Source organism: Dermacentor albipictus, chromosome 4 (genome assembly GCF_038994185.2).
Source record: "Dermacentor albipictus isolate Rhodes 1998 colony chromosome 4, USDA_Dalb.pri_finalv2, whole genome shotgun sequence".
Lineage (NCBI taxonomy): Eukaryota > Metazoa > Arthropoda > Arachnida > Ixodida > Ixodidae > Dermacentor > Dermacentor albipictus.
The window spans coordinates 3,828,628-3,844,895 of NC_091824.1; the positions used below are offsets into that span (position 1 = coordinate 3,828,628).

A 16,268-nucleotide genomic window follows, 5' to 3' on the forward strand; every position below is an offset into this window, starting at 1 on the left:
TAGATATAAAGCTTCCAAAAGCTTTGTATCAGAAGATTCGTTGTAGATACCAAAAAGCAGGTATCTAAAAAACAAGCTTTTATGAGTGGACAGAAGGATATACGTACCCAAACAAAATGAAAGCTGGGTAATAGTCTCACAATTATGTACAATGGTGAAAAGGTAGACAAACCCCGGGGCACTAAGCCGACCAAAGTAAAATTTAAAAGAAAAGACTTTTTGGCTCCCACTCGGGAGCCTTGTTCACAGGTAAAATAAACAAAGGTGTTCGAACAGCTAATTTAAATAGTCTTGAACACGTGATGCAGGCAGCGCACATACACCGATGGCAGATTGCCATCGCTACTGTTCAGAGTGCATGGCGTAGTCTGAATCATGAGCTACTCAAGATAGAGGCATCGAGATAGCCCTTTTTCCCTGGCAAGGACACGTGCCTTCCCCCAGTTGATTGCGTGGCCGCTTGAAGCAGCATGCTCAGCCAAAGCATTGGATTTCGCATTTTCTTTTCTCACGTCATAATTGTACTGTACGCCTGCACGTCATAATTGTACGCCTTTCAAAGTCACCAGTTTCGCCAATATACACATAGTGATGCATTTGGAGGCGATCGCACCGCTAGCAACCAGTTGTAGGAGTTGCAGGAAATCCCACCGCTGGCGCCAGTTGAGGGAGTTGAGGACGGACTTCGGGATGAAAAAACTTGGGAGGTTTATCTTACATTATTTACAGTGAGAGTCAAGTAACAGTCTTAAAGTCATTACGGGCCGGCAGCAACTCGGACGCTGCGGCCCGTCGCAAGAAGTTCGAGAGGGATGGATCAAGGGATGCTCTAGGAATGCTCCTACTGCTGCTCCCGGTCTGCATCTTTTAAGCCCTTCGGTGTCTCGGCTTAAAACGACGTTCGGCCAATGGACGAGCCCGCTCAGATGACGCCATTTTCGGCCAATGGTAGGCGCCCGTATGATGGTGTCATACCCGGCGAAGCGAATCGCCGCTTGGTCCCCCTGCGGTCTTGCCTTGCTGACTTGCGCGCCGTCACAATAGCCAGGTGGGGCGACGGCGGACCAAGGCAGGCAGAATTTCACGGTGCCTTACTTCTCCCTGTGGTCTTGCCTCGCTGGCTTGCAACGCGTCGGCACAATGGGCGTATGGGGGCTACGCTGCCAAGCCTTCCCGGTACATCACAGCCGTCTTGCTTCGGGACCCACTTTACTTGCAACAGTGCCGGGCTATCCCTTCGCTTTCTGGAAGAGTCAAGCATTGAATAGCTTCACCGGCTGCACACGAAGTGGGGCCTGCCAACTTGTTTGCACGTGTCGTGCTTTAGGAATGTGGCATCCGTGCTTCTGCGCTTCTCAATCAGCTGTGGTGCGATTCGATGTGGTCTGGTGAAGTCAAAGGGGACTCTGAAAAAGGTCCCGTATCTAACAATAGTCACAATCCACGCATGGGACAACGTACACAACACCTGGGAATTTCTCTTTTGGTAATTTGTCCTTAACATTGACGAGCGATTGTTGTAGTTGCTGGCTTGGAATGTGTGCCACTTGAACAGTGTAAGAACGCAGAACACAGCTTAGAGCTTCGCTTGTAGACAGGATATATGGTATTCTGGCGCACTTTTGACTACAGGCAACATAGGATAGCTGTGGACGTGCCATCTGTCATTCAACAGCATTCAAGAAAGAACGCGGGCAACGACAGGTGGATAGTTCCTGCCGTACCACGCTTACGTTGGCTGCGTAGTCTTCCTGTCTTGTGCAGATTTTCTCTTCGTGTCGTAGAAGCATAGAAACCACTGCCCTTTTGTGAGAAGCAGGTTGCACAGAGCCAAAATGTAAGTAGCGTCCTGTGTGAGTTGGCTTTTTGAAAACTCCGAACGACAAAGTAGACCCCTTTCTTTCAATCAGCATATCAAGGAACAGGAGCTTGCCGTCGACTTCCTCTTCCACCGTGAATTGGATTGCTGCTTCCATGCTGCTCAGGCGCGAAGTGAATGACTGAACGGCTTCTTTGTGAATGATGAAAAAACAGTCATCCACGTAGCGAAAAAATGCCTTTGGAGCAGGGCTTCCACAGTCGACACGTTTAACCCAGATATTATTGCACTTACCGAAACTTGGCTGCACCCACATATTAGAGACCACGAAATCTTCTCTACCGCCCATGGCTTCTCAGTTTATCGCTGCGACCGTACGTTGCGTCAAGGTGGTGGTGTTCTTCTGGCAATTAATAAACACCTACACTCTCAACCCATTACTATTGCTACTAACTTGGAGATAGTCTGGGCAATTATCGAAATAAACTACGTAAAAATTATAATGGGCGTATGTTATCGCGCTCCTACTGACGTTGCCTCCTTTGCTAACGAATTACAAGACACAATTAATATCGTCGTAACTCGCTATCCTTCCTTACCCTTGTTTCTACTAGGTGACTTCAACATTCCAAACATAGTCTGGCATAGTGAACCTATCGTGATACAACCATTCTCCGCGTTAGCAAAAGATTTACTTGACTTGTGCGCACTGTTCTCTTTCAATCAACTGATAACCCAGTCCACCAGAATCACACCACAAGTCGCTAACACCCTTGACCTTCTGTTAACAACACGACCCGATTTTATTTCGAATATTACTTACTTACCATCCTTAAGCGATCACTCCCTTATCCATTTCAACATCAACATTTCACGACCGAAATCAGAAAAAAAGATCAAGACAATTCACGACTATAAGAAAGCTGACTTTGAATCAATTAACAACGAGCTCTGCATATTCCTTGATACTTTCCTGACTGATTTCGATAACCGCAGTGTTCAATTGAACTGGAATATGTTTGTTACTAAAATTCGTGAACTTTATCCCTACCATTATCCCTACCTAGAAAATTTATCCCTACCTACACTCTTTCCTGTAATGATAACGCTCCCTGGTACAACACCCACATTAAGCGCCTTTCAAACAAAAAGAAACGTTCGTACAGACTAGCCAAAACATCTGGAAACGCTCAAAGATGGGCAGCTTACAAACGCGCTACATATAACTACATAACAGCGCTTAAACAAGCTAAAGATTACTTTTTAAATAACACATTGCCTTCCATGCTAACTACTGATACGAAAAAGTTCTGGCGCACTATTAACCCAAAACATGACGACGCCATAACCCTTGTTGATAGCACCGATACCGCAATTGCCCCTGCCGATTTCGCATCTGTATTAAATGACGTTTTTACGCGTAACTTTTCTAAACACGCTCATGTAACACGCCTAACTACACTATTTTACGACTACGCCGCAATGCACCCTTTAATAATCGAACCCGTTGGCATAGAAAAAATAATCGCCTCAATGAAACTCTCATCCGCTCCTGGCTGTGACTTAATTAACGCTAAGTTTCTAAAAAACACTAGCACATATTGTTCCATTATTCTTGCAAAGATTTTCCAGCAATCACTTGACAATGGTTCACTGCCTGCTGATTGGAAGGTGGGGAAGGTGATTCCACTCTACAAAACAGGTACTAAACATTCCCCACTGAACTATCGGCCTATTTCCTTAACGAGTATACCATGCAAAATTATCGAGCATGTTCTGTCTTCTCATATCGCCAACTTCTTAGAAGAAAACTCCTTTTTTTCTGAGTTTCAACACGGCTTCCGCAAAACATACTCATGTGACACACAACTAGTATCATTCACGCATAAACTAAACCTATTGCTTGACCACTCTTCAGTTGCAGATCTAATTTTTTTGGACTTTGCAAAAGCGTTCGATAAAGTGTGCCATAGCTTATTAATCTACAAACTGCAACAACTAAACCTTGAGCCTAAAATTCTGTACTGGCTCGAAGTTTTCCTCACTAACCGTTCACAGTTCGTTTCAGCTAACGAAGTAACATCTAATCTGAGTCCTGTTCATTCAGGTGTACCACAAGGCTCCGTGCTTGGACCCCTCCTATTTCTCATATATATTAACGACTTACCTTCCTGTGTTTCATCTCAAATTCACCTATTTGCTGCCGACTGCGTAATTTACACCGAAATAACTCGCGACGAGGATGTTACCAGGCTTCAAGCTGACTTTAACGCCATTTCTGCATGGTGCAATTCATGGTTAATGGAACTAAACGTTAACAAGTGTAAATTCATGCGTGTGTCTCGAACTACCAGTGAACCACCTGTGTATTCCCTTAATAAAACTCCATTAGAATTGGTAACAACTTACAAGTACCTTGGCCTTCACATCACCTCTGATCTTACTTGGAATACCCACATCACCCATATAATAAGTAACGCTAACAGAATGCTAGGTTACTTACGACGCAACTTTTCCAAAGCACCTTCTTCCTTAAAATTAATCCTCTATAAAACTCTAATACGACCTAAACTTGAGTACGCTACTTCAATCTGGGATCCAGGTCAAGTAAACCTAATACACTCACTGGAAATGGTTCAGAATAACTCTACTCGTTTCATTCTTTCTAACTATAATAGAACGGCGAGTATCAGTGCCATGAAATCTAGCCTCAACCTACCGTCCTTGTTATCACGTCGAAAATTGTTCCGTTTGTGCCTTTTTCATAAATTATTTCATCACCCGCTGCTACGCAACAAATTTATTTCTCCGCCTCTGTATGTATCACCCAGACTAGACCACATTCATAAGGTTGACATTTCATTTAGCAGATCGAACGCTTTTTTGCAGTCATTTGTACCACGCACTTCCAATGAGTGGAATCACCTCCCCGCCTCGATAGCCACTATCGCAGATCACCAATTATTCAAGAATGTCATAGCTAACACTGTATAACTAGGAACCTTTTTTTTTCATATTGTTCAACCTGTACTCACAAATGCCTTAGCTAACATTGTATATCTAGGTGCCATTTGTTAAATAGTTTTGTTTATACATATTTATATACATAATGTTCTGCACTAATAACTCCTGTTTGTTGAATTTACCCATTTTTGCTTGTAACCACTCCCCTCTATAATGCCGTAATGGCCCTGAGGGTATGATTAATAAATAAATAAATAAATAAATGAAGAGAGTGCTCTACATTCAAGTGCTTCCATTGTCAAATTACCGCCGGTTACCGATATAGAAGCTCCCATAGCCGTTCCGTGGACCTGTTTGTAGAAACACTTTTGGAACGTAAAGTATGTGTTTGACAAACAGAACTGCAACAGCTGAGTCAGGTCTGGTGCATTGAGGGGCGATCTTTCGGGTAGAGCTGCATCCGACTCCAGAGCGGTCTTGCATACATCCACGGCCAGTTCCGTTGACACAAAAGTGAAAAGCAATTTCACGTCAAAAGAGACCAAGATGTTGTTTTTATCCAGTATGACATTGCGGACTTTGTCCATCAAGTCATAGGAGTTGTGTATGGGAGTGGCACGTTGTCTGACAAGGGGCGAAACGACATGATATAAAAATCCTGATAGCTTGTGCAGGGGGGAACACGTAAAATCTACAATTGGACGCATGGGGATGCCTGGCTTGTGAACCTTGGGGAGGCCATAAAGAGCTGATGCCGAACCATTATGACAAAGTAATGTGAAACACAGTGACTGGGGTTCAGGGGTGACCCCGCGGAAGAAATCGGCCAAAAGCTTCTGGTAGTCTCTGCACCTTGGGTGTTGGATCCCGGTCAAGCTGAACGTACGTGTTTGTGTCCTCTACAGCGTCAACATTTTCTGGGAATAGTCGACTTTGTTCAACAGACCAGTTGCATTCCCGTTGTCTGCAAGAAGGATCACGACCTTGAAGTTGCCGCCCAGCCTCTCTACCGCTTGATGCTCCCCTGAAGACAGGGACAAAGAAGGGGGGCCTAGGAGTATGGAGAGAACAGACACAACATGAGTGCAGGCCTCATCACTGTGCGCGGGATCAACTTGACTAACGACGTTCTACACAGCACATACAAACTTCTTTTTATCCGTTGCAGCTCTGGCGTTGAAATTGAGCCCAAGGCTGAGGACCGAAAGCTCAGTTTCATCTGGTTTGTACGAGGACTTGTTGAGAACCGTGCACTTCCCTGCTTTGCGTTGAACATCGCTTCGGTGGGCTTGAAGTCTGCGAATCTTGTTGTCAAAAGTCAGAAGTGCGCCGGAATACCTTATATCCTGTCCACAAGTGAAGCTCTAAGCCATGTTCTGCATTCTTACAATGTTCAAGTGGCACACCATTCCAAACCAGAAACTACGACAATCGCTCGTCAATGTTAAGGACAAATTACCAAAAGAGAAATTCCTAGTTGTTGAGTACGTTGTCGCATGCGCGGATGGTGACTACGTGTATATTGGCGAAACTGGCGACCTTGAAAAGCGTCTTAAACAGTACAATTATGGCGTGAGAAAAGAAAATGTGAGATCCAGTGCTTTGGCTGAGCATGCCACTTCAAGCGGCCACGAAATCAATTAGGGGAAGGCACATGTTTTTGCCAGGGAAAAAGAGCTATCTCAACGCTTTTACCTTGAGTCGTTCATGATTCAGACTACGCCACACACTCTGAACAGAAGTGATGGCAATCTGCCGTCAGTGTATGCATGCTGCCTGCGTCACGTGTTCAAGACTATTTAGATGAGCTGTTCGAACACCTTTGTTTATTTTACCTGTGAACAAGGCTCCTGTGTGGGAGCCGAAAAGTCTTCTTTTATTTAAGATTTTAATTTGGTCGGCGTAGTGCCCCGGGTTTTGTCTACCTTTACATCATGTTTTATCCCAACCAGACGAACTTCCGTGAAACACTGAACTTCATTATGTACAATAATACTCGTAACTAATAATCAAACTAAATGTGCATAGCCACAGTATTTAACATATTGATTTAATTTTACATTTTGTAAAATTTGAGACATAGTGGCACCCCAGTTTGGCATGCACAAATAGCTCTTGTAGAAGTTTTTGGGCAAAGAAATGCAAGACTCTGTGAATAAGGGAACATTATTTTTGAGAGTTTGAAAACAAACCAATGTCAACACTAAGATAACTTTTTATTATGCACTAGCATAAAGAAGTCTATAGACACTTTTCACGGCGATCAAGTGAGTGTTATGGCCATGTTTGATCATGTGGTAACGCGTCGGTTGCTTGCCTCCGTTGCTTCCATGTTCACAATTGATATGTGTGACACACGGTCATCATCATCATCAGCCTGGTTACGCCCACTGCAGGGCAAAGACCTCTCCCATATTTCTCCACCAACCCCGGTCATGTACTAATTGTGGCCATGCTGTCCCTGCAAACTTCTTAATCTCATCCGCCCACCTAACTTTCTGCCGCCCCCTGCTACGCTTCCCTTCCCTTGGAATCCAGTCCGTAACCCTTAATGACCATCGGTTATCTTTCCTCCTCATTACATGTCCTGCCCATGCCCATTTCTTTTTCTTGATTTCAACTAAGATGTCATTAACTCGTGTTTGTTCCCTCACCCAATCTGCTCTTTTCTTATCCCTTAATGTTACACCTATCATTCTTCTTTCCATAGCTCGTTGCGTCGTCCTCAATTTGAGTAGAACCCTTTTCGTAAGGCTCCAGGTTTCTGCCCCGTAGGTGAGTACTGGTAAGACACAGCTATTATAGACTTTTTCTCTTGAGGGATAATGGCAACCTGCTGTTCATGATCTGAGAATGCCTGCCAAACACACCGCAGCCCATTCTTATTCTTCTGATTATTTCCGTCTCATGATCCGGATCCGCCGTCACTACCTGCCCTAAGTAGATGTATTCCCTTACCACTTCCAGTGCCTCGCTACCTATTGTAAATTGCTCTTCTCTTCCGAGACTGTTAAACATTACTTTAGTTTTCAGCAGATTAATTTTTAGACCCAGGGTGCGGCTCAGCAAACCCCTGTATTGACAGATATTGTAGACGATGACTGGTTGTATGACACAAAGCTTTGGCCATAGCTTCAAAAGACATGTAAGTGATTTGCGAGCTCATTACACATTGTTCAAATTGTACAAGCAGCTCATACGGTGCTTGTACTAAATGTGGGGCTAGAAATGTATTCCAACCTGCCCAAATTTGGTGATTGTGAATTAAATCAGGATCAGTGTGTTTCGCTCTTCGTTCTTCATTCGGCAAACACTTTGAAGCAGCAGCTTGTCAAGTTTCTGACTCAGTTAACTTCCTTGGGGCAGTCATTATCCAATTGTTCATTTTCTGCATAACTGCTTGTGGTGTCCTTTGTTGTGATGGATTTGTTCTTGCTATACCTAAAGCTTAGAACGTAGATGTTCTGTACATTTTAATAGCTTGTAGCAAAGGTGCACTACCACTGATCACTCGCTTATTCTGTGGACCGCTATGAAACATCCAGCTCTACCGATGCTTCGGCACGTTGATTGAAGTGTGCACCATCATTCATTTATTATTTATACACTGGCAATAGATTGGGTGTAAATTTACGCGTGAGTTGGAGTGTGTGTGTGTAAATGTGCGAGAAGCTTACTATGCCAGGAAGTGGCCCTACTCTCTTTGCAACTGTGTAACGAGTGGTACTCACTCTTGCCAACATTCCAGGGTTGAAGTCCTTTGTTTGAAGGCTAGCAATATAACGCTGGCGGATGAGCAAATTTTTTTTAACCTCAGAGAAAGCCGCACTTCGCAAAGGGCTGGTAACACCGGCAGTGCTAATGTAGCAGCGGTCCTTGAACTTGATCACGCAGATTCATTCCATTTCTTAATATGCCAGTCACTATTTTTGCAGTCGATGTTGGTGACAATGAAAAGACTATGATCTATAGTCGTAAAGTCAACCTCAATGAGTCTAAACCCAGACATCCGGATGGAAAGGTTATTGGAGACAGTGCGCCATGTCCAATTCTGTACGACAAGACAGAGCCTGAACACGAAGCAAGGATGCCAAGGCAACACCCAGTACCTCATTCTCCTTGTCTTTTGAACACAGCAACACCGCAACAGAAGAGAGCACACCAACATGATTATGATCAGGGGCAACAACTTTGTCGTCTTGATAAGACATGACTCGCGTTAAGCAGAGGGAAGCAGCAGTGGTGGCCCAGTCCTGGCCTTGGCAACTCCACTGCTTCAGTGGCAGCAGGCGGCAGACATAATTAACACCATCCAGCAAGCTGGTGGGAAAGCATATCCGCTTCCCTCTCGTCCTTCCTCACAACTATGCTCTCCTCACCCTCCCTCGTAACTCCTCATCTTCGAAGGTCTCTACATGCGCCCGCCTCAGAGCAGGCACGGCGCCAGCTTAGCCCGCTCCTTTACGGTATCGGGAAGTGAGCTTTGGCCGGCGTGGGCAGTTGCGTGGTCCTCGCTCGCTGTGTGCTTGTGCGCCGCAATATTTCGTGACTCAAACCGTTCGTGCATCTTGCTCCGATGCACGAATACTTCAAAAACAAGTCCTTTTTTTAATTCAAACTTCTTTTAGCTTGAACAAATTTTTGAGCCCCTTCGCATTTAGGGGAAACATTATGCTTTATGTGATGCTAAAGAAAGTCCATGCTAACAAGCGGTGCTGCTTTCATGGTAAGTGGAATGGCAGACCCATGGGAAGCTGTGGCATTCCTCCTTGTGCAGTGGTGCACACGAGCACTTTTGTGTGCATGCAAGTACCCAGAGTTCTGTGGTCTCCCTGCGATATACAAATGCCATGCTTCGAAATCGAAATTAGGCACACTACAGCAACACGGTAAACTGCGGTATCACATGTAAAAGCATCATTTCACTTTCTAAATTTAGCTTGGCTTGGCTAAAATGAATGCCTTCACTTGTATATGATTAAAGCAGTTGGACAGGAAACCATGAAAGCATGTAGCTATTATTGTAGAAATATTGAGCACTTGAGAAATCACGAAGCGCAATAATATCAGCTTGATAAACAAAATATTATTCTCACAGCTAGGGCTGCACTTGTCTGTTTCTCACCAATGCCAGTGCACAATTGCCAGTGCTAACCATTGTATAAAACAGACTAGAGTATTGTGTTCTTTTTACTTTCTAATAGTGATTGATGACTGCTGCTTTTCCAAAACATTGACAACTGTATATGATGAAACAGAGAGTTGTGCTGTACATATATTTTGCTGCTGTAATATGTCTTTGCTTAAACTATTGCAGGAACAAATACTAGAAATTAACCGAGCGATGGAGGAAAAGGGTAAGGGAACGGAATGCAGGAGGGATTGAAATTGTGTACCTGTATTACGCCTTGTTGAAGGCAAATACAGAGTGGTCCGCACAAAAACATCGATGCTTCCGCAGACTATAAGTTACTGTTTGTGGCACATATAAGAAATTTAATTTTGCTATTGTACTTATATTTTTTCTCTTCCTATTGCTCCCTCTGTTCTTAGAGCGCAAGACTGTGTTGTTCAGGCCACAGCACTGCCCAGTCCCGCTCAAAAGCATCATTGCTTTGGTGGGCTGACAAAATATTTGACTATACGTTATGTTCTAAATAAATAAATAAAGAAAGAAAATATTGCTATAGCATGCATCTATCATCTTCCAGCATATGACTTCACGATACCTAATTGCGATTCCAGATTCAAAACTTCTGAGGAAAAATTTTTTGCACCATTTTCCATGTTACCATTGTAGATTGAACATTCTGACCAGTAAGCACTAAAAAAGGGGGGGTGGGTTCCATAAAACTTGGTTGTCAGACTCCTTAGTATGAAAGTGATGAAAGTGACAGAATAAACGGCGCAAATGGTGAATATTTCTAATGATTCTGCTACAGGACAGCAGCAGTCGTTCAAAGCTCCAGTTCCTTAGTGAAAACATGGAGGAAATAACTTATGCTCTAATTTCCAGTCATTCGAACAAGAATGCCTTTCCGTTAGACGTCCTATGAATTTGTCATCCCAGTTCAGGCAAAGCAATTGATTATTTACTCAGTACTTCACCACGTTTTCATCCCTTAAAACTGGCCTGGGCTGCTGCAGTAATTCCTTAAAAGAACTACAATGTGCATCTAGTGATGTCTAGTTTATTACTTTCATGTTATAGTGCATCAGCTGCAATCATGCTTCGATCACAGTTTTGAATGGCACTCCATGTATCAAAATATAATTTAAATAAACCTGTCATTTTTTTCTTCACTAAACTGACTCCATGAAACTCGGCATTAGATTTGATATTCAAAGATAATTTTTCTCACATATTCATACTCGCTATTATAACACCTCTAGTATATATGAGAACAGTTTAGTGAGCAAACTACCACTAATATTTACCTTCACCATCTACCATAAAGCCAGCTGCTAACAACATTTGATTGGCGTGAATTGCAGATTTCAGTAACTTTGTGGCCAGGTGTTGAAACAAAATAAATAAATTCGAAGATTTTTAAGCACTTAATAAAATTTAATGGTTTTCAAGGCTTTCAAAGACTGTTGCAAACTATTGCAAGACGGTTTGAGGCCAGGCCAGTTGGCGTTTCATATTCATCATCATCCTCAGCCTGGCCTTTGCCCACTGCAGGGAAAAGGCCTCTCCCATACTTCTCCAACTACCCCGGTCATGTGCTAATTGTGGCCATGTTGGCCCTGCAGACTTCCTAATCTCATCCGCCACCTAACTTTCTGCCGCCACCTGCTACGCTTCCCTTCTCTTGGAATCCAGTCTGTAACCCTTAACGACCATCAGTTATTTTCACTCATTACATGCCCTGCCCAGGCCCATTTCTTTTTCTTGGTTTCAACTAAGATGTCATTAACTCGTGTTAATGACATCTTAGTTGACATCTTAAGGCACAGCTGTTACACACTTTTCTCTTGAGCGATGATGGCAACCGGCTGTTGATGACCTGAGAATGCCTGCCAAACGCACCCCAGCCCATTCCTATTCTGATTATTTCAGTCTCATGATCCGGATCCGCGGTCACTACCTACCTAAGTAGATGCATTACCTTACCATTTCCAGTGTCCTGCTACCTATTGTAAACTGCTGTTCTCTTCCGAGACTGTTAAACACTACTTTAGTGTTCTGCAGATTAGACGCACCTTTTTGGTTTGCCTGTCCAGGTCAGTGAGCATGCATTCCAAATGGTCCCCTGAGTTACTAAGCAAGGCAATATCATCAGCGAATTGCAAGCTACTAAGGTATTCTCCATTAACTCTTATCCCCAATTCTTCCCAATCCAGGTCTCTGAACACCTCTTGTAAACACGCTGTGAATAGCATTGGAGAGATCGTATCTCCCTGCCTGATGCCCTTGTTTATCGGGATTTTGTTGTTTTTCGGTGTTTCATATTACTGTGAATTAAAGCTCACATCAGGACAAGAACAGTAAATGAACAAGACAAGCACTGCCTTGCAAGAATCCTGTTATAAAACGCTCAAATGACAATTCACCTTCCAGTGTAAGAAAAGAAAATTACTTCAATCCTGGGCTTTTAAATGCAAACACCATGACTTGTTTATGAGGCACACCATAAAAGAGGTCTCCAGATTGATTAAATTCTGGTGTTTTACGGGCCAAAACAAGGATATGATTATGAGGCACGCCATAGCGGGGGACTCCGGACTAATTTTGACCACCTGGAGTTCTTTAACCTGTACCCAAAGCACAGTACCCAGGCATCTTTGCATTTCGCCCCCATCGAAATGCCGCTGCCGTGGCCAGGATTCGATCCTGCGTCCTCAGGCTCAGCAGCGCAACACCATGCAAAGCCACTATGACTCCATGGTGGGTGGCACTCCAGATTAATTTTAGTGGTAAGACAAGACAAGGTTGTACTAAGCAATTCGTAGCAATTGCTACGGATGGATGGATGTCTGATTTTCCCTTTATTAATTACTTCTCTCCACCTAGCGAGTTTCCACAGAACTATTACGTCAAACTCTTGCCTTTGCTTCGTGTTATCGACAAATTCGACTTCGCCCTGCCATCTGTAGCCGCCTGGTTAGCTCAGATGGTAGAGCGGCTGCCCCGGAAAGGCGGTGGTCCCGGGTTTGAGTCCCAGACCAGGATGAATTTTTCTTCAACTGTGAGGCTTTTCTTTCGAGGAACTCGTATGGGGGTTTTCTTCATAGGTATTGCTACGAATGGGTGGATGTCTGATTTTCCCTTTATTAACAATTGTTGTCTTGCTCCATTCGACCTAAACTTCTGGCAATTTCCTGAATACTATGATGGCTTTACAATGAAAGCATAGCTTTTTCTATTTACTTTGTTACACGAATCATGTGGTATGTTTTCTGTAATATCGTCAACTGACACTGTCAGGTCCGAAAGGGTTAAAGTCAGCTTTGCCACAGTACAACTGTGTTGCGCAGCAAAGCATACAGATGCCGCCACCGTGATTTTGGTTTTGTATCCGATTGTACCGCGCAGAGAATTTTTGGCCCAATTTCCTTGAAAAAAATAATATAAAAGGAAAAAAAGGGGGTGCACATTAGATTGGGGTAAATACCGTAATCAGACATTGTGAGCTACACTTAGTGCTTGAGAATCTTCTTTGGGCAAGCCAAAAATAGGTGTTTTCGATGGGAGATGACGTGTTCACACATTCACTGTCCCATAAGCTCTGTCGAGACAGACACTGCCACTACAACGGTCGCTATTGTAGTCACCATAGGATTCAGGTGGAATTACCCAGCGAAAGCCAATTTTAGGATTGAAATCACAAAGGCATGGCCTATAGAAATGCATGAGTGCCATCCGGGACCTTCGGTAGAAAACAAATTAACAGAAAAATCTTATAATCATAGTCAAACAAGCTGAAGTGTACTGTATATGCCACTCCACAGTACTGGGTGCCTTTTTCTTCATTAATATAACATATTCTGTTAATGACTGAAGTTGTGTTTCTCAGGATGTATATGTTGTGCAGTAAATTATGTTGCATTTATTATGAAATGACTTGTACTGTTTGTTGTATATACTATTTGAACACCCCCCCCCCCTCCCTGTAATGCCACACTAGCGCTGTGGGTTCTGTAATAAATAAATAAATAAATAAATAAATAAATAAATAAATAAATAAATAAATAAATAAATAGTGCGTTGACGTGAGACTGTCTCTCCATATACAGATGTATTGCAATTCAAATTACTTGTTTATCCTCTTTTCTTTTTTTTTCTGCAACTCGGACACAGCTAAAGAAACTCTGTCTCTGGAGCTCTTGTTTGCTCGGTGCATTGGAAATCACCGGGCCTTGAAACTTTTCATTTACAATTGAGCACTGAAGCTACACGTCACGCCTGCCTTTTATTCCTGCACATATTTTCTTCAAAGCAAATATTCATTGGTCAAAAGTGATTATAGAGTACTTTGGATCCCTTTACACATTTGGTGGGCAAAAAGCTCCAACCGTCACCCCCACTTACAGTTAATTTCGGAAATGATGCGTGCAAAGACAAAAACTAAGTGAAATATCAGCAGCACATTCAAAACAACTGTGCTCGACAGTCTCGGGTTGTCATGCTTGTAGTAGTAAGCACTCATGCATGGACAAACCCCCAACACTTGACAATAGTGTCAGCCTCTACAAGCTAAGACTGGTTACGACCGTGGCGCCGTTTGCCAGTGATTGCCTTTATAGCAATGATGCATCGCTTTCTAGAACAACTTGTCTGTCATGATGCTGTCAGGGGCCACTGCTTCCAGGAAAGTGCGCTGTCTGACAGAAGCTGGGAAAGCATTCAGCGTTAGCATTGGCAGTGCAGAACGGTAGCCATTAGTATGCATAAACAACTGAAAAGCTACAGAGCGCCTTGTGTTTTTCTTCCAATAGCTTCAAAAAGGATTCTGCCCTAGCCACTGCTTTGTTTTTGCATAAAAGTTTCACAAGACTGAATTCCTTGCTCTATATCATTTGCTAAAACATCTGCAACGTTGCTTGTCACGTGCACCCTTTGCTGCTGAAGAAGTAAAATGCCACAGTGAAGCGGGCCGATTTTGCCACCGGTCGACGACTAACTGTCTAGACAGATCACGCAAACAAGAGAGCCAAGTGTTTATTAAATAAAGCAATGTAAAATCTTGCCTGGAAGAAAGGGTTCTCCTGGGCCAGCTGCCGGCGCATGCTGTCCAGCAAGCCCTCAACTGTGGTGAAGCGACCCGACAGGAGGCCCGCACCAGCCTCCAGCTCTAGTTCAGGCACGTGTACCGTGCATGTCTCAGACTTGAGCACGTCCCGGGCCAGGTCGGCAGGCTCCAGGACACGCAGCTCCAGTCGCACCCCCTGTGGCTCAATGCCTGCGCCACTCTTCACCTCGTTGGTACGATGGCCACAACGGTCACACGTGGTTGCCATAATCAGTACCTCCTTGAAATGCGGCACCTGCACACACAGACACCCCAAATTGTGTGCTCATTTGAAAAATTTTACTTATGTCTATACTTCAGACCACTGCAGAGTGGTCCATGCCAGAGGGGCCATACAAGTAGCAAGCAACAGTCGTAACGAGCAAGTGGCAACCAGATAAGCCGGAAAAAGAAAATTGAAAACATGGATGCCATGAAAGAAAGAAAGAAATACATACATTACAATCAGAATGAAAGCACTTTATTTGCCTACAGGGTCATTTGCATCAAAAACACGGGATGGTGAAGTGTTCCAGTCTAACACAGTTTTCGGAAAGAAGCTGTATTTATACTCGTTTGTCCTTGCAAAAATTGGAGCAAGAGCCTCTAAGGGGCACGTCTAGCTGTCCTAGTAGTGTGGGACCATGCACAATTTGGCATATTTAGCTTGACATTTCCTACAAGGCTGTTGCATGGAAGTCCAGCCGACTGACCCTACTAAAGGATTCTAAAAATGGGATGTTACACTGGCTCATTAATATGGCGGGTTAGTCAGTCCTTCTGTATTTATTAAAGATGAAGTGCACTGCTTTATTTTAATGGATGCAGAAATTAACTGTACGACCCAAGCAGAAGTTGACAGAAGCAATGGCAACAGTATTGTCACATGGTGGTGACATTGAAGAACACAGGAGCAATACTGTGAAAGACAAAACTAACTTCTATTGGGTGAACCTGTGCTCACAAAAACAGGCTACACTTATAGCACAATGATAGCGGCGAACACGGTCCGCAATCGTCGAAAATCTGATACGCGAGTCAAGCGCGTCGGCTTTTATAGATCAGTCGTCGAATGTTCCAGAGAAACCGCTGGGACCCACCTGTCTTCCACAAAGTTCTACACTATTTGCGTCGCGCATACATGCAATCAGATTACACAAGTTGCGGTGAAAGACAGTGGACGGAACCATCGATAACATTCCAGAAATTTCTTTTACATGCAGGCGCGTCCTGCGCTGTGTGATAACATT

At 43.7% G+C, this 16,268-nt stretch overlaps 1 protein-coding gene across 1 annotated transcript in view; it reads right to left on the reverse strand.

Annotated features, from left to right (window-relative positions):
- Zpr1 (zinc finger protein Zpr1) overlaps positions 1-16,268 on the reverse strand; it is a 66,280-nt gene that overhangs the window by 11,008 nt on the left and 39,004 nt on the right. Inside the window, exon 2 of the mRNA XM_070536811.1 lies at positions 14,978-15,274. Coding sequence (XP_070392912.1) covers positions 14,978-15,274 — 297 coding nt within the window. The remainder of the gene's footprint in view (positions 1-14,977; positions 15,275-16,268) is intronic.